The 26,841-nt window shown below is 38.4% G+C and overlaps 1 protein-coding gene and 1 long non-coding RNA gene across 5 annotated transcripts; both read left to right on the top strand.

Annotated features, from left to right (window-relative positions):
- The first annotated feature begins 25 nt into the window (after positions 1 to 25).
- On the top strand, positions 26 to 25,538 carry LOC146522789 (cell adhesion molecule CEACAM5-like). Of its 4 annotated transcripts, XM_085152946.1 has the most exons (18): positions 26 to 2,117; positions 3,313 to 3,436; positions 3,765 to 3,800; positions 3,998 to 4,261; positions 4,472 to 4,741; positions 4,845 to 5,123; positions 8,504 to 8,773; positions 18,187 to 18,465; positions 19,730 to 19,996; positions 21,322 to 21,432; positions 21,580 to 21,595; positions 21,691 to 21,764; positions 21,854 to 21,904; positions 21,987 to 22,043; positions 23,869 to 23,928; positions 24,095 to 24,148; positions 24,352 to 24,411; positions 24,563 to 25,538. In XM_085152946.1, exons 2-18 carry the CDS (start codon positions 3,400 to 3,402, stop codon positions 24,646 to 24,648), a joined length of 2,271 nt encoding a protein of 756 aa, XP_085009072.1. In that variant the 5' UTR covers positions 26 to 2,117; positions 3,313 to 3,399; the 3' UTR covers positions 24,649 to 25,538. The 4 variants fall into 4 exon arrangements, with proteins under 4 accessions (XP_085009072.1, XP_085009075.1, XP_085009073.1 ...); XM_085152949.1 differs by lacking the exons at positions 26 to 2,117; positions 3,313 to 3,436; positions 3,765 to 3,800; ... (2 more) ...; positions 4,845 to 5,123; positions 8,504 to 8,773 and adding exons at positions 14,664 to 15,187; positions 16,381 to 16,456; positions 16,787 to 16,822; positions 17,019 to 17,282; positions 17,813 to 18,082 and having other exon boundaries at positions 24,563 to 25,532; XM_085152947.1 differs by lacking the exons at positions 26 to 2,117; positions 3,313 to 3,436; positions 3,765 to 3,800; ... (2 more) ...; positions 4,845 to 5,123; positions 8,504 to 8,773 and adding exons at positions 14,666 to 15,187; positions 16,333 to 16,456; positions 16,787 to 16,822; positions 17,019 to 17,282; positions 17,813 to 18,082 and having other exon boundaries at positions 24,563 to 25,532.
- LOC146522790 (uncharacterized) lies at positions 9,882 to 12,017 on the top strand. The gene is made up of 4 exons (XR_014872988.1): positions 9,882 to 10,061; positions 10,154 to 10,207; positions 10,282 to 10,344; positions 11,226 to 12,017. It is a non-coding gene; the product is annotated as an uncharacterized LOC146522790 (long non-coding RNA).
- Positions 25,539 to 26,841: the final 1,303 nt, after the last annotated feature.

Genomic DNA, 26,841 nt, shown 5'->3' with positions numbered 1-26,841 from the left:
AAGACATTTATCGTCCCGACAACGATATATATATCACAAAATTTACATTTTCTATAAATTATGTGAATCTTGGGCAACTCGTGTGTTTTCAGCTGGGCATTGTGTAACTTATGCTGAGTGTTTTGACAGATGAATTAAACTATATAAATTTAGATATAATTTGTAACGGCCGCTATTTTCTTTTTTAATATTTGCTACATAGCGTGCTGCTGGGAAGAGCCTGTTCTTTTTTTGGACAACTTTATTTATGATTTTCCAATGTGACAGTAGGTGGCTTTAAAGAAGAAAAAAAAGGTAAAGGCCTGTTCTAACGTTTGAGTCTAAGGTTTATTTTGTCAGGGTTCGTACAGGTGCTTGAAATCCTTGAGAATGCTTGAATTTGACCCTGAGACAGGTGTCTGAACCCTGTTTTGAGCACCTGACGGCTCTTTTTTGCTTCTCATTTCTAAACTCTCTTCATACTCTTTCACATGATTCTTGCATTGGTAGTTGACAAGCTTTTCCATGTTTGAGTCTGAGGTGGGAACCGGTTTCCTGCATAATTTGCATGGTACAGTTTTCTGGTCCGTGTCAGACTTTTCATAACCAGGCTACATGCCTCATTTAGAAATAAGGTGCTGGATTTGTTCTGACTGATCTTTCTGTTTCTCATAATTTCAGTTCATTTTGAAAAATCTCAACAAGATCTTTAGTTTTATTGTGAAAGGTTTATGTGGGAAATAAACAAGTGGATGTCGGAGCCACACGCTGGGTTTACCGTCATTGTTGCTAACGCAACGCGTAAAAACAGTGGCTTCAAAATGATGAAAAAAATTGATCATAAACAGTTTATTTTGCAAAACAAGCGATAGCGTAATATGAAACCATAGACGTTTTCATATCATCCGATGTATATCATTATATCGAACAGCCCTACACTTAACTCAGAGTACACTCAGTTGAACTTCGTCTGATCTGCTGTTTGGGACTTGAAAACTCAGATTTGCCATTGAGTTTGTTGAACATGTTTCCTGAAAACGGGCATTTATCTCCTCATAATTAGAACTGTCTCAGGGAAAACCTGATCTTATATTTCATGACAGTTAAAGTTATCTATACTCCTATTCTGTTGGTTCATTGTTTTGTTTTGTTGTTTATTAGTGTTTGTTGTGTTCACAATGTTCAAATAAAGATTTATTCAAACGTATTGTATTTTTTCTGAGGCGTAATCTCTTATACGTGAAAGCAGCACAGCAGAGCGTTCTGTTGAATTTCACACACGTGCACACCTATCTTCAGAATACCTGCAGCAACATGCTCACAATGAGTCACCATTAAAAAGGGGCAAATAATAAAACAGTACAGAAAGCCAACAAGTCATTGCTAAGGCACTGGGAGTCTCCTGTTAGTGAGCAAACTGCAGTACAAACAAACAAAAACACTAAACTCAGCATAAAAACAAATTCTATCAACATAAAATGTGACCCTCCATTATGTCGACTGAACCCATGACCCAACCACCATCTGCAAGGAAAGCATGAAGAGAATTACTGCTACAACTGTAGACCAATCCTGGCATACCTCAGCTGTTTCTCCCTGTTTCCATTCCATAAGAATGGATTCACTTCAGGTCATAGCTGATCGGTCATAGCTATACAACAGTTGCAAGAAATAGGAAACGGATTTTGGATTTGAGTTAAAGTGTTTCTTCAGTTTCATCTCAGTGAGTTTCAGTCTGTGCTTGTAACTAAACGATTATCTGCTGCAGTCTGAACGACCTGCCATTTTAAAGTCGGTCAAAGTTTGTTCGATCTCAAAAACATTTCCCATGAGCCTCAGGAAGCAGCTCACTGTGTGGTTACTGCGTGACAAAGTTAAGCTTTTATCTCTTTGAATACAACAGTTCCAGCTACTTTTAAGGAAACAGAGACATTAGGAGGGAGGGAGGCGGACTTCATCTCACTTCCTGAATTTGAGTGAACATTTGACCAAAACTGAACTTCATGTTCAAAGACTCTGTAGTGATGACTTTACATTAATGACGTTTGTCAGTTAAAATGATAAATAAAGTATTTTTAGTGAAAGATTTCACTGTTGTGGGAAAAAGTGCTTTCGCCTGCTGTGACCATTTGCTCTGAGTAAGTATTACGTCTCTGGGCTGATCATCTATCAATCATTTTTTAACTGTTTACAAAGCTTCATGGAAACGTGTTTGTTGTATTTTGAAGAAATTTAGTGACTTTGTGCAGCAGCCTTTAGAATATAATCAGAGATTCGTGGCTCCTTGAAAATTAGCAGCAGCTGATTAATATATCTATGGCAGGAGGAAAATACTAAATGTCTTTTCTTGTGCTTGCTAATAGTTTTAATCACTTTTCTACAGCTGTTTGAACCCATCAGAATGATGTGTTTGTGTGCTGGAGCATCTGTGAGAGTAACTATTATTGGTGTCAAAGCTCCCAGCAAACACAACAAGCAGACGAGGAGCAGACAAAGGAAACAAAATGTCCATCGCTGTTTCTGTAAGAAGTCAGTCGAGCTACAAGACTTTAATTTTAAAACTTCCTATGCAGTTATTCCAGGATTTGAAATGTTTTGATGGTCTTGATGTTTAATACATCAAAACTCTTAACTACACTTAACAAAGAAAAACAGTCGATAGAGGCCACTTTCACCATCCAGGGTAAATTTACTTACTTATAACTTTATGACTGCATTTTAGCTCAATATTTGTTTATTAATTTAAAGAGTAAAAAGAAACTAAAAGAAAATTAAATATTTTCAAAGTGTCCACAAACGTACCTCTGACTGTTCTCCGTGTCACGGTTCAAATGAATTATTAGTTTCAGGAGTGGAACAGTTTTGAGAATTAGATTTATTTAAATACTGTGTCTGAATATGATTTATGACAAAGACTGTTTAACACGTTGTTACGACCCGGCTCGAAATGATCGTAACAAGAGCGGGGTGTCCCGTAACCCTAACCCACAAGAAACAGATAACCCACCAACACAGGCACGTAACACATGTGCATATATGTGATCAGTGTGTGTATGAGACCTGAAAGTGCAGACAGCTGTGTTCTTGTTGTGTTTCTGGATGTAAAACAGAAGTACTTCACATTTAAAGCTTCTCTTGGACTTCACATGTGTATGATACAACTACAACTAAGTAAATTATTACTTAGTTTCATAAAAATCTCCCTAATTTGTTTCTGCAGCACCAAACATGTCAAAGCATGCTGTAGACAGAGCTTGTTAGGGTGTGATAGTTCTGTGTAAAATGAAGGAAGCAGAGAAAGAAGAAGTTTTAAAGTCTTTGTTTTCTTCACAGTTCTCAGCGTCTCGTGTGTTTCTTCTTCTTCTTTCTCTTCACACAAAGTCGTAGAAGTTTTCAGACGTGTCACAGCTGGATGTGAGGATGGGACCCACTTTCCTCTGTGAGCTGGGCCTATTCTGTGAGTGCATCACTTCTTCCTTTGATTCATTGACTGATGAACATGTTTCAGTAAAATTAGAGTTTCAGTCATTTGCAGCATTTCAGTTCATGTTTTGTTCTCAACATGGTTGTTTGTAGACGGGATTAGATTTCAGTGCACTGACGCTGGTTTAGTTTATCTAAGAAAGGTTTGTTTCTTCATCAGTGATAATTTGATGCATTTTACATTAAATATATAATTTAAACCAACCATAGCAGCCACTGATAACACCAGGTGTGTTTGATTGATGCCATGTTTGAGTGAGTCTTCAGTTTGATGATGTGTGAAGTTTCTTCCTTTATTGCAGTTCTCTGTACGCTCCTCTGCAGCGGACACGCGAAAGGTGACTGAACAGTTTTCACTGTTCATTTATTTAGTAAATATTCATCTTAATGCATCAATCTTAAACACTTTCCATTTCTGTTTTTATTTATTTCTCAATATATTTATAAGTTTATTAACATGTCAGAACAGATTTTGATTTGTAAAGTACATTAAAGTGTTTTAGGTCAATGATGTTGTGTTTGTGTTGGATTCTAGATGCTTTGCTAACTGTTCATCCCAGCTCAACCATGTTCATTGGAGAGACTGTTAGCTTCAAATGTGACATGAAAGAAGGAAAACACACTGACTGGGAATACAAACTCATGAAGGATGGTCGAGCCTTTGTCCTGTACAACACATACATAAATTACAGAAAACAAATTAAGTCTACCTCTGATTCTGGTAAATACCAGTGCTTTGGTTATATGAAGAATTCAGATTATACAAAGAACAGTAATACTGTCTCCCTAACTGTGCTGGGTAAGTCCTCAGTGACCATGACCAATAAATATAATATACTTAATATAATAATTCAAATATTCATCTAAATTATAAAATAGAGTGTACACTTAATTAATGTGTTCATGGAAGGAGCTTTGAAAAACATTTATCCAGGACCTGTGTTCTTACTACTACTACTATTACTTAATAATAGATCATATATATACATATTTTATTTTCCCCTAACAGCAGATAAACCCAGGGCCACACTGACTCCAGGATCAACTATCATACCAGTAGGGGGCAGTGTGACACTGAACTGCTCTGTGGGGAGCTCTGCTGGCTGGAAATATGAGTGGTTCAGACGTGACCAAAACACTGAACATCAAATGACAACAGATGATCAACAAAACAGAGTAATCAGAGTATCTCAAGGAGGAATCTACCACTGCAGAGGAAGAAGAGGAAACCCATTTTACTACACTGATAAAAGTGATGATGTCACCATTAAGATAACCTGTGAGTTCAGTCATTTAGTTTAAAATTCACATTCAGACACAAAGTGTTAAGTTTTCTCTGCTGAGCTGATGTTTCTGTTTGTATCTTAACTGTTAATAAACAGTTTCCAATAAGGTTGTTGTAAAAGGACGACCCAGCTGGCCTCAGATATTCAGCGGTGAGACGATCAGTCTGACATGTGAGGTGCAGGAAGGAGGTGAAACCACTGAGTGGGAGTATAGATGGAGAGGACCCAACCAGACCACACAGTGGACTCACAATAATTACTGGATATTCAATGTTTCTGAGTCCAGCAGTGGAGACTACATGTGTAAGAGTCGACGCAGAGATGACTCATATTCTTCAACAGAGTGGAGTGAAGCCTTCAACTTGTCAGCATCAAGTAAGTCATGTTTGTTGATGAGCTTCATTTTACAAACATAACAATGATCAGCACAGGATGAGATCAACCTGATAGTAGCCTCATTATAGACAGTTTTAAATCCATTGGACGTATGGGACTAAAGAAAAACATCCAAATATTGTTATTACCATGTCATCACTACCACCCTCACCAACCCCAGTCATCATACTCAGACTGATCGTTTTCAAGCACTAATAGGTCCTGAGGGGGGCGCCAGTTTATTATGGACAAACAGACATTTGGTCTGATACCTGATAATTACTCTAAACAGAAGCTGAGGTCATTTCATTGTAAAGTTTGTGTGTGTAAGAAAGAGCAGTGAGGCTTGTAGGAAGTTAAACAGAGATGAGTAGGTGGAGAAAAGGTTTGTTGTAATATTTCAGATGGAGATGTTGTCATGGTGACTGATGGAGCTACAAGCAGAAATCTAATGTTTTCATTGTTGAGCTGGTTTATTGTGGCAGCCTAGAAACAGAGATGGTGACTCTGTGACGTCTGTGGAGCATAAATGGTGTAGAGAGCCCAGTGATGTGAACATAGTTTCTGCTGTATGCTGTGAATGTGAACACATCTCTAATGTGGAAACAACATTTTATGACTGCGACAGACATTTTTTCCTCCACAGGGGACTGAACTGTTTGAAGGGATTTTCTTCATGGATTACATGTTTTTATACATTTTATCTCAGGAATGATGGATGAGTTTGTTTTATTAATGCAGTGATGTGTGAAATGTTGATATTAGTGAGTAAGTTATGAAGATACGTTTTTCTAATAGGGAGAGATGTTGATTTCTTCTGATGGTGTGGAAAGAAGATTGACTGATGCCAAATCAAAGCAAACTGCTGCAGTTAATAAATCATGTAGTTACATGATAATATGTAATGAAGGCCAGAAATGAAGAGTTAAAAGTCTTATAATTAAAGTGGTGCTATTAGAGATTTGTCTGTGCAGCTATGATGATCTGCTCTTGTGTGAACTTATATCTGAGTCTCACATTAGCGAGAATCTTCTGGTGAATCTGTTGTTTTTGTTGGGAGCAGGAAGGCTTTAAGCAGAAAGGGAAAGGACTAGTTTATAAATGGAAATGCATTACAGACCTGTGTGAGAGGAGAAAGTAGATGACATCAGCAATAACACTGCTGGGATGTTTTTACTACTAATTTCCCAGTTTAAACACTCATCCAATTGATGAAATCCAGTTCAGCATTCAATACAATCCACCCCTCACAACTCATCAGGAAACTGACAGACCTGGGCATCAGTTCCTTCATGTGCAAATGGTTACTGGACTTCCTGATGAACCGCCCCCAACATGCCCGGCTGGATAACCACTGCTCATCTACAATCACAATGAACACCGGTGTACCACAAGGCTGTGTGATGAGCCCTTTCTTCTACTCCCTCTTCACCCACGACTGCAGACCTGCTGATGGTTCCAACACCATCATTAAGTTTGCAGATGACACCACGGTGATTGACCTCATCAGTGACAACGATGAGGCCGCCTACAGGGAGGAGGTGGATCGTCTGGCTGAGTGGTGCGACACAAACAACCTGCTGCTTAACACCAAGAAGACCGAGGAGCTCATCGTGGACTACAGGAGGAATGCTGACCCACATCCACCCATCCACATTAAGGGGACGGCTGTGGAGCGTGTGAGCAGCTTCAAGTTCCTGGGAGTCCACATCTCCGAGGATCACATCTGGACGACCAACTGCTCCAAAATGGTCAAGAAGGCTCACCAGCGCCTCTTCTTCTTGAGGACTCTGAGGAAGAACCACCTGTCCTCAGACATCCTGGTGAACTTCTATCGCTGCACCATCGAGCAACTGTATAACAGTCTGGTACGGGAACTGCTCTGCCTCGGACCGGAAGGCGTTGCAGAGGGTCGTGAAAACTGCCCAGCGCATCGCCGGAGCACCACTTCCTGCCATAAAGGACATCTACAGGAAGCGGTGTCTGAAAAGGGCTGGGAAAATCATCAAAGACCCCAGTCACCCATCACATGGACTCTTCACCCTCCTGCCCTCTGGGACTCCGGACTAAGACCACCAGGTACCGGAACAGCTTCTTCCCCACAGCTGTCAGACTCTGAACTCTGCCTCCTGAAATCTGACCCACACTAAACTCATGGACTGGACATACACACACCCACAACCACCTACACACACACAACACACACACACACACAATGGACAACTGTACCCTCATACACACAATAATAACATGGACTGAACCACCACTCACAACCACTAGCACTTTATATAGCCTCTGTAGAAATTATCCACATATTTCACTTATCTTAACTGCACTACTGTATAGTTCTGTGTAAATAATAATTCTGTACATACGATAATTTTTAATTCTACAACTGTTTATAACCTGCATAGTTCATATTTCTGTATAGTTTGTCATATTTATATCCTGTTCATAGCCTGTACATACTTATAGTTATAGCATATTCATAACATACTTCATACCGTGTACATATTACATACCATAATAGACCCATTTCTGTAATATACTCACATATCTATATTATTGCTAATATATATTGTAATATATCTATATCATGGCTAAAGCACTTCTGGATGGATGCAAACTGCATTTCGTTGCCCTGTACCTGTGACATGTGCAATGACAATAAAGTTGAATTCTATTCTATTCTATTCTAATTATAAAAATGTTGTTATTAAAATGTACCATTGTGCAATTAATTTTGCGTACTACTCACAGAACACACAAAAATAAAAAAATACTTTGATGGGTCTATCTAGCACAGGCCCACCGCTGAAACGAGACAATTTAACTACACAGCAAAAGCATTGGACACCAAGTAGGCAAAGTTGTTTGTGTTACTCATGCATGAGGGAGGCCTGCCTGGAGCCAGATGTCGTTCTGCCCACTTGACCTCCGTCAGACTCTCAGCCCTGTAGCACTCGTTTTATTGTGGTTACATGAATATGCATAGGTTCATTAACATATGGCGTTTCACATAGATATACAAGTGTGCGTGTGTGTGGTCAAGATGTGAACCTGTGAAGACTCCCCAAAGCTGGTGCCAGGAGTCTAGCGGTCCATCTAAACAAAAGGCTCTTATACATAACCAAATACAGAGTAGATGTCCTCCTATACCATAAATCAGTAAGTGGAGATATGACCTCTCTCCTGACCTTAAGTTGTGTGTGCATGCCTGAGTGCTCTGGGAGGCACATAGAGTCTCCACAGACTACTAAGGATCAAACCTCTATCAATCTACAACTAATTATAAAACTCTAAGCATATATGAGTAAATATTTCTAAGCATAAATGACAATCCAATTTTTTACTTTTCTTCTTCTTTTTCCTTACCTCAGCAGGTAAACCCAGGGCCACACTGACTCCAGGATCAACTATCATACCAGTAGGGGGCAGTGTGACACTGACCTGCTCTGTGGGGAGCTCTGCTGGCTGGAAATATGAGTGGTTCAGACGTGACCCAAACACTGACGTTCAAATCAGAACCGATGATCAACAAAACAGAGTAATCAGAGTATCTCACGGAGGAATCTACCACTGCAGAGGAAGAAGAGGATACCCAGGTTACTACACTGATAAAAGTGATGATGTCACCATTGAGATAACCTGTGAGTTCAGTCATTTTTGTTTTGTTTGTCATGTTTGTTGTTGAGCTCCATTTTACAAACATAGCAATGGTCAGCACAGGAACAATTGAGTAGTCTACAAAGTATGTTACATTGTTTTTAAAATATATGCAGCAAACATTTTTACAGACACTGTTGTAGAACAGGGATTTCTGAGATGATCATATCATTTTACATTTTATCTTTAGATGTTTTGTTACTTGCAGCTTGTCACATAAACAAATAATTTGTTTCCCCTCTTTGTTAAATCTAAGAAAAATGCTAAATATAGAATCAGAACCAGAAAAGATTTTATTGCCAAGCAATTGATCAGATTTACAATATTAGGAAATTTCTGCTGTACTTAGTGTGAAATATATTATAAGACGAACACTTAAATAGATAAATAAATAAAATAAATAAATAAATAACAGTTTGACAGGAATACAAAAGCATGTTTGTACCAGCAAAATGATTTCAATAGAGTTTTTAATTTAGCTGAACACTTGGCACATCTCAGCACGGTGTCCAGGCTGTCCGTAAAAAATCTGAGAACACTGGACAAGCCACAGAAAATAAAAGAAGAGTTGGGAGGCCTAAAAAACTACAGCAGTGACTGAAAGTCACATCCTTAAGAAATAAAAAATCCAAAGCCCTTGAACATATTTATTGTCTTTAAAGCAGCTTCTGAATTATTGAATTCAAGAGTTTGTGTTTCTTATTTACAACAGCTGTGCTCAGTTCGGAGAGCTCTTCATTTCTAATGATCGTTGGACTAATTTCTGGAATCACATTAATTTTCCTCCTGCTGTATTACTGCAAGTCCAAAGGTGAGACTTTTTGTTCCTCTGATCTCAGAGATTTTACTCTTTAAATATTTATGTGCACAGACACAGCATGCAGGCCTGAAGTTGGAACTGTTGTATAACATGTATAAAACATAACCATGTAAAAGCAGATGTCTTCTTTTAAGTGTTTAATAAAGGTTCAGCTGATGAGCAGAGGGTCAGTCAGGATGAAGATCAGCAGCAAGTGTACTCGTCTCTTCTTCATGGTTAGCTTTTCATGTAGTTTAAAAGATTCTGATGCTCTTTGCAACAAGACTGTACTTCTTACATGTGCTGCAGTTTTAACACTGCTGAATTAAACAAAGTTAACATCAAGCATTTAATATAAACGTTACTGATGAGAATACTTGATAATAGTAATGATAAGTAGAATAATTTTCTTTGACCTGCAGGTGATCGTTGTGTCTATGAGACAATCAGAGGCTCTAAAAGCACTGACACTGGTACAGTATAAACTTTAATTCATTCACAGCTCATGGAGGCTGTTATAAAATAACTGTGATTATTATTAAAATAAATAATGTTATTATTTCAGGTCAAATAGAAGGTGATTTATCTGTGATTCAGCTCAAAGTGATTAACAAGACACGTGAGTATCCAACATAAAAGATATTAAATTTGCAAAACTGTTTTTTAAATGCTTTCATTTCATGACCTCAACAGAGCACTGTGGTGACCCAGAGGAGAGCTCTGACTATTATAATGTCAATCCAAATTCAACCCCAGGTATGAAATCTTTACAGGAGCTCTTTAACTGTTTTATCTGCTCACTCAGTGTGTTTCACTTGTTTCAGTTAAATTAGACGATAATTTTAATGTCCTGTAGATCTGTTTCAGGCTGAGAGGACATTTTACAGTTTATGCTGTCGAGCATGGATGCACGGAAAGAGAGCATTAATTTAATGTGCTCTAATATAACTGACTGTGTCTCATAGATATTGCCCCAGCCTTCCTCTTTAGGAAGCTGGGTGACCTGTGTGATGGTCCAGTGGGTTCTTCCTGTGGAAAGTGATTCTTTCTGTTTGAATTACACATCTTTTTAGAATTGCATTTTGTTAACTTTTGTCTGTTTTTGTTTTAAACCTTGTGAAGCACTTTGTGATCTTTTATCAAGAAATGTGCTATATAAATAAAATTTTACTTACTTATGCGAGCCATGAGACGTAACAGTAGGTGGAACTTCTCCTCGTGACTGAAGAGCCACTTTGGTTCTCAGCCATCAGATCTTATCTTTGTCATGTTCTGCCTCCACGTTTCCTTCCTGACTATGCAGTCTCATGAAGAAAAACATGTTAATGAATGAATACAACCCCCGTTAAGAATTACGCCTGGGTGGAAGGGACTGATAGGACGAGGATATACAGAAAGATTTGCTAAAGCAGATAATGAAAGAAATGTAAGAAATGAGTGTGAAATAGTAAATCTGTGTGGAATAAAACCTGTTTTTATAAACTCCTTTAATCCAGCTTTTATTGATTATTTTTATTGGTTTCTCTAGAATAATGAAACTGCACACATAATGTAGTGCATGTCAGAGGGCAGCGTATATAATTTACATACATGTGCATGAGTCTATTTCACAGCTGTTTGTTATGATTTTGTTTCAGGTCCATAAAGAGCAGCTCACCATCAACAGAACGAGGAGAGTGACTGATGACAACAACATTATAGTTAAATGTCTAAAATATTTTTAAAATTTGTCTCTGTTGATATATTTTCTGTTTAATTTTAGTCTTTCATTTACTCCCTGACACTGTGGTATTAGTTTGTTAGAAATAATAATATATGGTATACTATACACTTAGTGCTCTTGTTTCGTATTTTATCTGGGAGCATTTATAGCTTTTATAGAAAATATATGAAATGTAGATTGCATAACATTTGATGCAGAAAGAAAACATTTGAAACACATGATGTTTAGCAGCTAATAATGTGGTTGTAAATTCAGCTTTTGCTGTGTTACATGCAGGTAACAGTGAATATTATTGCTGTATGTGATCTCCTACATTATGTCAGACTTAATGATGCAACACATGCTGTATGCTGAAAGTATCAGTGAATGTATTTTGTATGTGTGTGTTTTTATTTCTAGCTATGAGCAGTATTTCTGTTGTATCCTACATCATGTTTGCAAAATAAAACTCAAAAACAAAGGTTTATATTAAGCTTTTATTTAAATTATGCACTATGAACACAGACAATTATAATTACATTGAAGCTTAATCAACACACTTATTGGTTCCTTGAAATGCTGCTAATGATATTTTGTGTTAAAGTGTAACAGGACAAGCAGCAAAGTCAGCTTTTTGTCACATTTCTACTTTTCGTCCTCAACTGTGCAGTAAAAACGTCCAAACTTTGGCACAATGATGAACGGATGAGGCTTTATTTACTTAATTATAGTTTTTTTATATCATTGTAGCACTGTCAATAGATTAGGAACAGTGTTATGACTTAAAAAAATAATTTTCAAAATAAGGTACCACTGATTCTTTGGAATTTAGTCTAAGTCAAAGAAGACGTTACTATCTGTCTATAAAACCAGTCAAATTGAACCCCATAGTTATATTTTTGGGGGTTGGTAATATTGTATTTCTATTTTATATTCACACCAAGCCCCTGCATGTCCTCCTTGACTACATCCAAAAATCTTCTCTCTGGTCTTCATCTGTGCCTTCTGCCTGGCAGCTCCATCGTCAGCATCCTTTGTCCAAAATATCCCCCATCCCTCTTCTGCACATGTCCAAACCATCTCAGCCTTGCCTGTCTAACTTTGTCTCCAATCCGCTCAACCCAGGCTGTCCCTCCGATCTGCTCACTCACTCCTTTCTGTCAGTGACACCATCTCCAATCCTTACATTGGAGGTCTCACTTCTATCATGCTGCCCACTATTTCCGAGATGTTCAGATATTTATTTTAATTTGCTTTGTGAGTTTGTCTTTAATTGGACTTATTTAACAGTCCAATTACTACTCTGATTACTCTTTTTTGTTGATAATCTGCTCTAATTTGAACTTCAGTGTTTTGGTCACACCTCTACAATCTTCCCTTTGACAGTTTTACTGTTTGATTGCATGAACAGAAGAACAATGTGCACACAAAAAGTGAAAATGGTACAACACCGCTTACAACGTACTATTTTCTCATTTTCTAGATATTTTAGGGCGAGTCAGTCCCTGAGCATGAATCAAGGCTCTGCTCTCACCCAGAATAAAACTAAAGTTTATTCCTCTCAGCTTCATGGTCACCAACACTTCCACATTTACATATATCTAAAATCTCAGATGGATGAAACTAATGCTCAAATGTAAATCTTCACATCTGTGATGAACATGATTAAACTTTAAACATGAATGTTGTCGATACGATTGTTCATGATGAGCTTCCATTTTTTTTATTCATTTTGTCTCTCTAAAACGTGAAATGGGCATGCATGGAGAGGTTGCTTCACTGAATACAAACATTACAGCAGCAGCAGGGGGAGATAATATATTTAAAGAAAAGACACCACTAGTGAGCAAGCAACTGTAGACCAGTATTGAAGTACATTCCAGTTTCCTTAATCACCACAAATAATTTGTGTATATATATTTATATATGTGTTAAATGGGTTAATAATGTCTATATAAGTGCTTTCTGTGATTATTATTATGTTGCCTTGACATAAAAACCTCCCTCTGCTGTTATTGCAGTGTACTACAACTTACTGCAACATCTGGGTGGACCAGTGTGTCTAGTATCCATTATGGTGTGATATTAGGTTGAACCAGGGGAGGCCCATGTATAGAGGCTGCCACCACCATAAAAATACACCACTGGTCAATGTTTTTGAACACCCCAATTTTTCCAGTTGGACTTAAAAATATATCGTGGAATCAATTTATAGACCAACATGTCTTCTAAACTTTAGACTCATCAAAGTAAACACCTCTGGCAGATATGACAGCTGAACACGCTCGTGGCATTTTTTCTAGAAATCAAACATTCTTCAGAAAGTTCTTCTCATTTCTGTTACAGATGTTCCCATAAATGTGTGTCACTTGTAGGCTGCTTTGCTTTCACTCTTCTGTCCAGTTCATCCCAAACCAGCTTGATGGGGTTAAAGTTTGGATACTGTGCTGGACACTCCATGTTTTCAAGCTTACCATCTTCTTTTTTCCTGAGGTAGTTCTGGCATAGCTTGGACTGTCTTTCAGCTTTTATGAACACTGACCAACTAGGTACTTACCAGAGGGAATTGCATGGTGGTGCAGAATGCTGTGGCAGCTGTTTTGGTTCAGGGTGCCTCTCACTCTGCACAAGTCACCGATCCTGGATCCAGCACACAGCCGGAGACCATCACGCTTGATGCCACACACTGTGGCTGTTCTGTGTTGCAGATCTGTAACTATGCAAACTGGGTTTGAGCACTTTAAACAGGCCAGAGTGTCTGGATTTTCAGCAGGCTCCACCACTGTTTCTGCTTAAGGCTCAGCACCCCTCCTGACCCAGCACAGATTTAAGCCATACAGAGTGGAGGCTGATTGGCCCAAAGAAGGAGGGCAAGAAGATGATTGGACTAGAGCAATGATGTAAGTATAGAGACTGACAGTGATAGTGATGCAGAGAACAGAAAAGCGGACTAACAGCCAGGAAAGCAGATGACTGATTACAGATCTTCCTCACACATAGGCAGCTCAACTTACACATAAGCTTCATTTACAATTATCGTATTGCAGCTTAACCAAAGAGGCACTGATTTAATGATATTTTTCTTTAAATCTGCTAAGTTAATAGGTGTAAGTGGAGGCCAAGCAACGTAACTGGGTTCTTCTTCCTCTTCTTCTATCAGGCCCATGAAGTGTGCTGTACAATGGTTTGAACGATGGCACACTGATGTTGGGACTAACGTTGAAGTTTAACACAACACACTTACACCTCAGCAGGAAACCTAACAAGAAGCAAAAATGTATTTAGTGCATTCATATAACATCTGTGTTTCCAGCTGTGCTCTGCTATCCAACAATCAGAGACTGACAGTGTTTGTCTGTAGTCAGCCTGAAGAATTGTAATGTCTGGATTTACTCTGATTACTAATTCTCAAACAGTTTATGGAAAACTCCTACAGTATTTTCAGGAAATGGATTTTGGATTCGAGTTAAAGCGTTTCTTCAGTTTCATCTCAGTGAGTTTCAGTCTGTGCTTGTAACTAAACGATTATCTGCTGCAGTCTGAACAACCTGCCATTTTAAAGTCAGTCAAAGTTTGTTCGATCTCAAAAACATTTCCCATGAGCCTCAGGAAGCAGCTCACTGTGTGGTTACTGAGTGACAAAGTTAAGCTTTTATCGCTTTGAATACAACAGTTACAACTACTTTTAAGGAAACAGACAAGGGAGGCGGACTTCATCTCACTTCCTGAATTTGAGTGAACATTTGACCAGAACTGAACTTCATGTTCAAAGACTCTGCAGTGATGACTTTACATTAATGAAGTTTGTCAGTTAAAATGATAAATAAAGTATTTTTAGTGAAAGATTTCACTGTTGTGGGAAAAAGTGCTTTCGCCTGCTGTGACCATTTGCTCTGAGTAAGTATTACGTCTCTGGGCTGATCATCTATCAATCTGTTTTTAACTGTTTACAAAGCTTCATGGAAAAGTGTTTGTTGTATTTTGAAGCAATTTAGTGACTTTGTGCAGCAGCCTTTAGAATATAATCAGAGATTCGTGGCTCCTTGAAAATTAGCAGCAGCTGATTAATATTTCTATGGCAGGAGGAAAATACTAAATGTCTTTTCTTCTGCTTGCTAAAGGTTTTAATCACTTTTCTACAGCAGTTTGAACCCATCAGAATGATGTGTTTGTGTGCTGGAGCATCTGTGAGAGTAACTATTATTGGTGGCAAAGCTCCCAGCAAACACAACAAGCAGACGAGGAGCAGACAAAGGAAACAAAATGTCCATCGCTGTTTCTGTAAGAAGTCAGTCGAGCTCCAAGACTTTTAAACTTTTAAAACTTCCTATGCAGTTATTCCAGGATTTGAAATGTTTTTATGGTCTTGATGTTTAAGACATCAAAACTCTTAACTACACCTAACAAAGAAAAACAGTCGATAGAGGCCACTTTCACCATCCAGGGTAAACTTACTTATAACTTTATGACTGCATTTTAGCTCAATATATATTTTTTATTAATTTAAAGAGTAAAAAGAAACTAAAATAAAATTTTAAAAAATGTCCACAAACTTGCCTGTTCTCCATGTGAGGGTTCAAATGAACGAACACAAACAAATAATTATCGGTACTTACTCGTTTTTATCCATACTTTTGTGTTCATGGATGTTTGATTAGATGAGAAGATTATAAACTAGTTTTGAAAATAAGATTTATATACATACTGTATCTGAATATGATTTATGATTTATGACAAAGAGTGTTTAACATGTGATCAGTGTGTGTATGTTATGTGGAGTTGCAGCCAGAGCTGTGCTCTTGTTGTGTTTCTGGGTGTCTTGTCTTGGACTTGTGATCTCCTCCTTTGGTCTCTTTCCCTACTCAGCTCACATCTGTATGATGCAACTTGATTATTATTTCTTAGTTTCATAAAAATCTCCCTAATTTGTTTCTGCAGCACCAAACATGTCAAAGCATGCTGTAGACAGAGTTTGTTAGGGTGTGATAAAAGGAAGGAAGTGGAGAGAAGAAGAAGTTTTGAAGTCTTTGTTTTCTTCACAGTTCTCAGCGTCTCGTGTGCTTCTTCTTCTTCTTTCTCTTCACACAAAGTCGTAGAAGTTTTCAGACGTGTCACAGCTGGATGTGAGGATGGGACCCACTTTCCTCTGTGAGCTGGGCCTATTCTGTGAGTGCATCACTTCTTCCTTTGATTCATTGACTGATGAACATGTTTTAGTAAAATGACAGAGTTTCAGTCATTTGCAGCATTTCAGTTCATGTTTTGTTCTCAACATGGTTGTTTGTAGACGGGATTAGATTTCAGTGCACTGACGCTGGTTTATTTTATCTAAGAAAGGTTTGTTTCTTCATCAGTGATAATTTGATACATTTTACATTAAATATATAATTTAAACCAACCATAGCAGCCACTGGTAACAACACGTGTGTTTGATTGATGCCATGTTTGAGTGAGTCTTCAGTTTGATGATGTGTGAAGTTTCTTCCTTTATTGCAGTTCTCTGTACGCTCCTCTGCAGCGGACACGCTCAAGGTGACTGAACAGTTTTCACTTTTATTTATTTAGTAAATATTCATCTTAATGCATCAATCTTAAACACTTTCCATTTCCGTTTTTATTTATTTCTCAATATATTTATAAGTTTATTAACATGTCAGAACAGATTTTGATTTGTAAAGTATATAAAAGTGTTTTAGGTCAATGATGTTGTGTTTGTGTTGGATTCTAGATGCTTTGCTAACTGTTGAACCCAGCTCGACCTTGTTCATCGGAGAAACTGTTAGCTTCAAATGTGACATGAAAGAAGGAAAACACACTGACTGGGAATACAAACTCAACAAGGATAGTCAAGAAATTTCAAACTTCAACACAAACAAAGGCCTCAGTATAAAAATTGCATCTACAATTCAGAGTGGTAAATACAGCTGCTCTGCTCACAACAAGAGATGCCAGAAAACAAAGAACAGTAATATCGTCTCTGTAACTGTGAAGGGTAAGTCATCAGTGACATGTACACTAAATAATGTTGTCATGGAAACTTGTTTCTGTTGCTTTAAAGCATAAACTTTAACCAGGACACTGATTTTACCTGTTACATCACTCACAGTACACACAGTGATAAAATACTCACAGACTCTAAACTTTAAAACAAAGAAATAGAAGAAACATGAAAAGTTTAAGGTGACTGATGTTTCTGTTATTTAAACCAAAAACCACACAGAGCTCTGAAACCATCATTGTGTGTCCTTCAGCAGTGACCTGTGTTAGTTTACATTAGTGTGACTTTTTCAGGTCAGAAAAACATTTATACTGTAATTATTTAGTTACAGAAACAATATCAACATGTTGAGAAAGACACGAGAAGAAAATCAAAGAACACAGAGAGAAAATAAATAGAAAACTATGATAAAGAGTAATGTGGGTGGAAAGTTTCACCACATTAAACCAAATTTTGAGTATTCCATTTTCTATATTTGTATGAGTTCGTAATGAATAATGCATTTCCCCTTTTTCCCCTAACAGCAGATAAACCCAGGGCCACACTGACTCCAGGATCAACTATCATACCAGTAGGGGGCAGTGTGACGCTGATCTGCTCTGTGGGGAGCTCTGCTGGCTGGAAATATGAGTGGTTCAGACGTGACCAAAACACTGAAGATCAAATGAGAACAGATGATCAACAAAACAGAGTAATCAGAGTATCTCAAGGAGGAATCTACCACTGCAGAGGAAGAAGAGGATACCCAGTTTACTACACTGATAAAAGTGATGATGTCACCATTAAGATAACCTGTGAGTTCAGTCATTTTAGTTTAAAATTCACATTCAGACACACAGTGTTAAGTTTTCTCTGCTGAGCTGATGTTTCTGTTTGTATCTTAACTGTTAATAAACAGTTTCCAATAAGGTTGTTGTAAAAGGACGACCCAGCTGGCCTCAGATATTCAGCGGTGAGACGATCAGTCTGACATGTGAGGTGCAGGAAGGAGGTGAAACCACTGAGTGGGAGTATAGATGGAGAGGACCCAACCAGACCACACAGTGGACTCACAATAATTACTGGATATTCAATGTTTCTGAGTCCAGCAGTGGAGACTACATGTGTAAGAGTCGACGCAGAGATGACTCATATTCTTCAACAGAGTGGAGTGAAGCCTTCAACTTGTCAGCATCAAGTAAGTCATGTTTGTTGATGAGCTTCATTTTACAAACATAACAATGATCAGCACAGGATGAGATCAACCTGATAGTAGCCTCATTATAGACAGTTTTAAATCCATTGGACGTATGGGACTAAAGAAAAACATCCAAATATTGTTATTACCATGTCATCACTACCACCCTCACCAACCCCAGTCATCATACTCAGACTGATCGTTTTCAAGCACTAATAGGTCCTGAGGGGGGCGCCAGTTTATTATGGACAAACAGACATTTGGTCTGATACCTGATTGTAAACAGAAGCTGAGGTCATTTCATTGTAAAGTTTGTGTGTGTAAGAAAGAGCAGTGAGGCTTGTAGGAAGTTAAACAGAGATGAGTAGGTGGAGAAAAGGTTTGTTGTAATATTTCAGATGGAGATGTTGTCATGGCGACTGATGGAGCTACAAGCAGAAATCTAATGTTTTCATTGTTGAGCTGGTTTATTGTGGCAGCCTAGAAACAGAGATGGTGACTCTGTGACGTCTGTGCAGCTGAACTGGTGTAGAGAGCCCAGTGATGTGAACATAGTTTCTGCTGCATGCTGTGAATGTGAACACATCTCTAATGTGGAAACAACATTTTATGACTGCGACAGACATTTTTTCCTCCACAGGGACTGAACTGTTTGAAGGGATTTTCTTCATGGATTACATGTTTTTATACATTTTATCTCAGGAATGATGGATGAGTTTGTTTTATTAATGCAGTGATGTGTGAAATGTTTGATTTCTTCTGATGGTGTTGAAAGAAGATTAACTAATACCAAATAAAAGCAAACTTTTATCTGGTTTAAAGTTTGAAGGTATGAATTAAAGAAATGAAAAGTTAGAAGTCTCATAATTAAACGGCTGCAGTAGAGATTTGTCTGTGCAGCTATGATGATCTGCTCCTGTGTGGTCTGACATCTGAGTCTCACATTACCGAGAATCTTCTGATGAATCTGTTTTTGTTGGGAGCAGGAAGGCTTGATGCAGAAAAAGGAAAGGACTAGTTTATAAATGGAAATGCATTACAGACCTGTGTGAGAGGAGAAAGTAGATGAGACCAGTATTAACACTGCTGGGATGCTTTTACTATTAATTTGTGATGCCTGTTCAAAGTCATCCAATTAATGAAATAGAGATTACATTTTTAATAATGTTCTTATTTAAAATGAACCATGTTACATTTAGTTTTACTTTATTCACAGACTGCACAAAAATGAAACAATCTTTTATCCATTTATCCCTAACCTCAGGTAAACCCAGGGCCACACTGACTCCAGGATCAACTATCATACCAGTAGGGGGCAGTGTGACACTGAACTGCTCTGTGGGGAGCTCCGCTGACTGGAAATATGAGTGGTTCAGACGTGACCAAAACACTGACGATCAAATGAGAACAGATGATCAACAAAAGGGAGTAATCAGAGTATCTGAAAGAGGAATCTACCACTGCAGAGGAAGAAGAGGAAACCCAGTTTACTACACTGATAAAAGTGATGATGTCACCATTAAGATAACCTGTGAGTTCAGTCGTTTTAGTTTTGTTTGTCATGTTTGTTGTTGAGCTCCATTTTACAAACGTAACGATGGTTACAGGAACAATTCAATGGTCTACAAAGTATGTTATTTTTTTTTGTTTTGCAAGACCCAGAGCTGCACCTGAGGTAGCCTTATAGTTTGTCAGACACTTTGCGTAATGAATAGTTCAAAGGTCATTGTTGAGCTCTAGTCACATCACCCCAGTAAGATGATGAAATACACAAACATCACGTGTCTATAAAAAACACTTTGAAAACTTTTAAATGTACAAAACAAATAATGACAAAACTACATCATCCCTATTTAAAAGTCTCATGGAAATTTACTTCCAGCTGATAACATAAATAAAACACACACATATTTGATCTCAGTCACCATGATCGTGCAGCCCCTCAGCTTCCTGGTACATGCAAGTAAGCTTGAACATAAGTGATTTGATTTCCTTCTCAAGTTCACAAGAATCTTTTTAGAAAACCTGACCTCTAACTTTGACCTCGAGGTCACTGAGATTTGAATTTATCTGAGATTATTAGTAGATGATGAGTTCCCAAGTTGTGTCCAAGTGTCCAAGCTGCCAACTAATACCCCATAAAGTGATGATGATGAATAAGATTGTGTGCTTTACTGTGAATATTGAGGGCTGATGCCAGTTTGACAGTATTCAGTATGATGTTTATGTAATATTCAGAATATCTGCTCCTTATCAGCTGCAACACTACCGCAGATTTCACAGTGGCTGCATCACCATCGTTCTTGTGAACACTGACACTTTAATTTTAGCGTGTTCACTGCCGTCTTTACTGAAAGTGTAAAAACACTGAGACAAAACGCTGTTTCAGTTTAGAGAAGCTCTATAAAGAGGAAGCTCGCTCTTCTTTGGACCCATTTTTCCACAAATGTTTGTAAAGGCTACGTGCTTGATTTTATACATCTGTGACACCTCAGAGATTAAGAAGGCTACTAGACATTTTATTAGGTACACCTTGCTGGTACTGGGTGGACCCCCATTAGCTTTCAGCGCTGCCTCGATTTGCCTCTATATAGTCGAAGTAATTGTATATTACACTGCACCAGCTGACATCTGTCCTGGAGATCCTGTTGGTTCCAAGTTACACAGAGAAAATTTTCTTTCGCTTGTGCTTTTTTGTACATATTACAAACTCATGTAAAATAACATGAGAGTGGAGGTGATGTGATCAGGAGTTCTGGTATTGTAAATAGTGCCAGCTCTTGTGTGTGTTTCATGTGAAGCCTGTTGTACATTTAAATCTGTTTACATACATGTAATTAAATCTTATTTATTCAGCAGTGCCCAGGACTGGAAACTCTTCATTTCCTGCTCTGTTGATCGTTGGACTCATCTGTGGACTTTTACTGATTCTTCTTCTGCTGTTGTGTCGCTTCAAACAGTCAAAGGGTGAAACCATTTCTCTCTGATATTACACTGAGCATAATCTAATTGTTCAGAACTACAGATGTACCCTGAATGCTGCATGTAACGTTACAGCACCAGAACAGTTTGCAATAAAAACATCTGATTGTGTTTTTCTGTTTTGTTTTTCAGATTCATGCTTTGCCAGGTTTGTTTAAATCTTCTCTCTCATTTTTTATCAAACCAGAATTTCATCCTGTGTTTCTTATTAAATCCACTGTTTTACCACATTTTATGTTCCAGCACAAATCAAACCATAAACCACACGATCAACCAGGATGAAGCTCGAGACAGCCAACATGCTTCTTCTCACCAAGGTCAGCCTTAACCGTGACAAGTTCTGCTTTAGACATTTCTGTTTGTAAGGTGATCAGATCCATGTATATGAGTTTTAATTGTTTCGTAGGCGATGCTTGTCTCTATGAATCAGTCAAAGACCACGATGACACAAAAAATGGTAAAGTATAAACAGTGGTTTATAAGTATGTAGACTCTTTGATTATTCTCATTTATGTGTAAATGTTTGAACTCTATTTTAGTTGAATCTGGGGATGTCACATATTCTTTGATTGAGTTTAAAAACATCACTCAGAAAGGTGAGTATTTAATCTGCTACCAATACAAAATACACTAGTTTAAATGCTTTTATTGGACAGTAGTATCCAAATGAAGGAAAAACTAGATTTTCATTCATGTTATTGCTCCAAGAAGAAAAAGCAAGAAACCAGCTGATCGCTGTTGTCACGGCTGGCGGGGTGAGCCGTGTGGTGTGGAGGAAAAGGAGGACCCAAAATGCAGACAGCCGATATGATGATAAGAGTGAGGGTTTAATTTACAGTGTACAAATAACAGAACTGAGGGCAGGACAGAACATAACCCTAAACTGGGTGAGCTAAATAACAAACCGGATCATACAAATGGGGTGGGAGGCGGTGGGAGGCAGAGAGACACAGACGAGGAACAGACACCATGAAACACAGACGAGCCGACAACGAACACAGACCGACACCCACTATAAATACACACACTAGGTAATCAGGAAATGGCACACAGGAGGGGACACAGCTGGAACTAATGGACATAACGAGACACAACCCTACAAAGTAAAACAGGAAACACACAGACTGTTTTACATAACAACACGGGGACATGAACAGAGCACCGAGGGAGACGCAGGTAGGGAAGATAAACACAACCAAACACCAACAACCAATACAAGATCAGAAATAAACTAGAAAGTGATAATCATCAACTGAAAGCGCTGGGTCACCGACCCAGGACCATGACAGCTGTAATGTGCTCTGTTCAACAAATAAACAAATAAATAGAGAAGAAAGTGGAAAAAGGTGGAACACGTTTAAAAAGTTAAAATTCAGGGACTTCAATCACTGTAGTTAGCAAGCATAAAACATTGTGAGTCCATTTCAGCTGCTTTGGTGCAAACTGATGATATTATGAGATGTTACCATCAGGCTGCACAGGCAGACCAGGATGGCCCATTCTCATGTGCATGCTTTTGATCAAACTGTTAGAAATAGACTCTGCGAACACAGCATGAGGCCTCATGTCCTTTACTAGGACTTGTACTCACAGCACAGCAATGTGCAGCTCGACTGAACAACAGCAACAAGGAAAGTCAGTCAGGAGGATAAAGAGAGAGCAATGACCTGTGAACACCACCTCGAAAATATTCTCTTCTTGGGGTTTTTGTTTCCTCTTCAGTGAACCTCTTGTCATTCTGAGTTGCACCAAAGCAGGTGAAATGGAGTCAGGTATCCCTGAAGTTTGAATGAAAATGTTTCATACTGTGATAGTCGAATGTTCCCTTAATTTAATTTGAACAATGAATCTTTTACAATAAAACAATAAACCAAAGAACAATTAATAATCAGTCCAATTCCTTCAGTATTTAAAACCTTTGCTGAAATGTTTTTTCTTTTCAGAGATTCCATTTTCCTTTCTCCAGAGTGTAATTTAATGTAATTACTTTCTTTCCATAAAGGTTTTCATGTTCTTATAGGTGCTGGAGGTTATAAACCTTAACCTATAATCACGGGATTCATTTTAATCCTGTTCTTGACAGAGACAATACATTCAGTTTAGTCCAATCATGTCAAAGATCTGTATTTTAAATGAGATTGGCCAGCATCATTCTTCTCGTGTTTCATGTGATTCTAATATCAGGGGTCATCTATGACTGAGGAGACCCTTCTGAATGCTCACTGGCTGTTTTTGATGTAGGCACAATGTGAAAGAAGCAGATTTTTAATAATGACAACAAAAAAATTCATTTTCAATAGAGGAGAACCTCCCTCAGTCAGTTCATGTGATGAGTTAGGTTTTTAATGACAAAATGATTTCAGTATAAAGAAAATCAAAGTTACTCCAAAGTTACTTTATCGTCTGTCTGTCCTCCTTTAGATGACAGCCTGTTGTATGCAGAGGTCTCCCACAAGAGAGCTAAAGCCAAGAGAAACAAGGGTGAGTAAACTAGTAAAGTACACATTTCTTTTTGCTGTCTGTTTTACACTTTTTACCCCTCAGTCTAAAAGGCTGATTTGAGGTATTCTCATCCTGCTGGTTGTGTGGACTTAGAATTGAGATGTTACTGACAATCATCTTTGACTAATAATGTCTTTATCTGCAGAAAAATCAGCCTCTGCAGTCATTTATTCTGAAGTCAAGTCACAACCAGCTCTTGGTAATTGCACAGAAATAACAGACTCATTATCGCTATAATGATGAACTCAAACAAGATAATATCTAATGCTGAGAAATGTTAGTCAGTGTAGAGAACATCCTTCAGTCATTTCATGTAGTTTAGGTGTTGAATGACAGAATGATATAAATATAAAGGAAATTAAAGACAGTCAACCCTTTCTGATAATCGTCTGTCCTCTTTAGATAACAGCCTGTTGTATGCAGAGGTCTCCCACAACAGAGCTAAAGTCAAGATACATAAAGGTAAGTAAAGTAATCTAAAAAATGGCAAATTTTTCATTTTGCTGTCTGCTTTATACTTTTATACACACCAAGAAAAAGTGTATAAATAGTAGAGCCTTTGAATTAAGATGTTACTGGCAGTCATCTTATCAAAAATTCTCTTTATTTGCAGGAAAATCAGCCTCTGCAGCAGCTGATGAAGCAGTTTATTCTGAAGTCAAATCAAAACCAGCTCTTAGTAGTACAGAAATAAAATAGCTTACATACTGTGATTTGTTGTTGTAATGATTAACTCAGAGTAAACTGAGTCCCAAATCACCTTTAAACACTGAATAATTCTTCATGATCATGTGTCTGCAAAAGCAACTAAATGTAGCAAAAGCAAAATTTAATTCATTTGAATTTAACAGCACTGGAAGAAAGAACAAGGACAACAAAAGATTTCAATTAACTTTTTTATGAAAAGTTTTCTTTCATTGAAAAATAGGCAGCAGCAGCAAGTGATAGTGTGGTGTTAGGATCAGGATCTTTCCACTTTCACACAAGCATTTATTGAACTGCATATTGTAAACATACACGGCAGACCCAGTGGCATTTTGATCACTTGTATTAATACTTTGACGGTTGCTGGACACACACAGAGCTGCAGCTCAACACAACAACCACAACAACATCATTAACCAAAACTCTGAACTTTTAAGCCGGCAAGGCGTGATTGCAGACGCCGCGCAGGTGTGTACATCGCACCTGCAGCAGCATCGTAAACCACGCCCCACCACACATGTATTGTTACATCTATATTTACAGATCTTTCCTTTGTTTTTGCAAATCAGCATTTTTGTTCCTCTTGGTTTTTTTTAAATGGGTTTGTACATTAATAAACATAATAACATTTTATATTTGTTTATTTCATGTTTGGTAAGCTGCCATCAAATCTTTTATTCTGTTATCTAATTTTGTGTGTCATCTAAACAATGTAACCTTTATTATATAAATGTTATACAGTGTATTCTTCAGTCTTGTGTGTTGTGTTTGTTGAAAGTGTGTAAATTACATTAACATAAATGCTGAGAGGAGTCCTTCAAGTGTTTATATAACACTGACCTGCTGGAACTTTGTACAGAGGCAGGAAAACTTTGAACATGTATGACACCCTTTATACCAAATGGACAAACTTTGTTGAGGGAGAGGAGGAGGGGCGATAGTTTTCAACACAGAATACAGTGTTGAAAATTTCTGTTAGTATTTTAAATCTAATATTTCATGTTAGATTTTTTGTGACTTTGCAGTTTCCCCTTAAGTCTTAAGACTTGCCTAGTGAAGTCAAAAACAGACAACAATGAAAACATGAAAGAGATCTCTCTCCTTTTAATTTAACTCACCTTGGATCCCGTTGGAAACTGTAGCAGCTCAAATTCACATTTGTTTCCATGACCTGTTAATGGTGGCAGGACCTTGTCAAGCTGTGTAACCAGCAGTTTTTTTTGTTGGCTTTTGCATTGTACTGACGTGAGCCTGGATCAGGAGCGTTCAACAATGCGGTCAACTAATCATGGCAGCACAGGAACAAGCAGTGAGCCCAAGATCCATAGAGGCTGGGGTCTATCACACCAGGCAGGACCCCAGGTGCAGGCTGTGTAAAGATGCCCCTGAGACAATCCAGCACATAACAGCAGGGTGCAAGATGCTAGCAGGCAAGGCATACATGGAACGCCATAACCAAGTGGCCGGCATAGTGTACAGGAACATCTGTGTCTGGAAGTCCCGAGGTCAAAATGGGAAATGCCCCCAAGAGTGGTGGAGAATGACCGAGCTAAGATCCTGTGGGACTTCCAGATACAGATGGACAAAATGGTGGTGGCTAACCAACCGGACATAGTGGTGGTAGACAAACAGAAGAAGACGGCCGTAGTGATCGATGTAGCGGTTCCAAATGAGAGCAACATCAGGAAGAAGGAACATGAGAAGCTGGAGAAATACCAAGGGCTCAGAGAAGAGCTCGAGAGGATGTGGAGGATGAAGGTGACGGTGGTCCCCGTGGTAATCGGAGCACTAGGTGCAGTGACTCCCAAGCTAGGCGAGTGGCTCCAGCAGATCCTGGAAACATCATCGGAGATCTCTGTCCAGAAGAGCGCAGTCCTGGGAACAGCTAAGATACTGCGCAGGACCCTCAAGCTCCCAGGCCTCTGGTAGAGGACCCGAGCTTGAAGGATTGACCGCCTACAGGGGTGAGCTGGGATTTTTTTTTATATATAAAACTGCAGCTTACATCTCATTGCTTTGGGCAATGAGACAGGAAATGTCTGTCGTTTCACACCTCTAAACCCACTTACTGCGAACTGTAAGGCAACAGTGGCAAGTTCAGAAAAAGGACGACTTCCTCTCACGCTACCTTCTGTTACTGTCTGAGTTGTCAATTTATGATGAAACCAGAACATCACAAGGGAAAGA

This window comes from Neolamprologus multifasciatus, chromosome 3 (assembly GCF_963576455.1).
Source record: "Neolamprologus multifasciatus chromosome 3, fNeoMul1.2, whole genome shotgun sequence".
Classification (NCBI taxonomy): Eukaryota; Metazoa; Chordata; class Actinopteri; order Cichliformes; family Cichlidae; genus Neolamprologus; species Neolamprologus multifasciatus.
This window is presented reverse-complemented; position numbering and strand designations above follow the sequence as displayed.

Bases quoted from the DNA above. Each gene is read 5' to 3' on its own strand.
- LOC146522789 (XM_085152946.1), top strand. From the start codon at position 3,400: ATGGGACCCACTTTCCTCTGTGAGCTGGGCCTATTCT. The intron at 3,801-3,997 runs GTGACTGAACAG...GTTGGATTCTAG, and splicing joins CTGCAGCGGACACGCGAAAG to ATGCTTTGCTAACTGTTCAT. The intron at 5,124-8,503 runs GTAAGTCATGTT...TCCTTACCTCAG, and splicing joins CTTCAACTTGTCAGCATCAA to CAGGTAAACCCAGGGCCACA.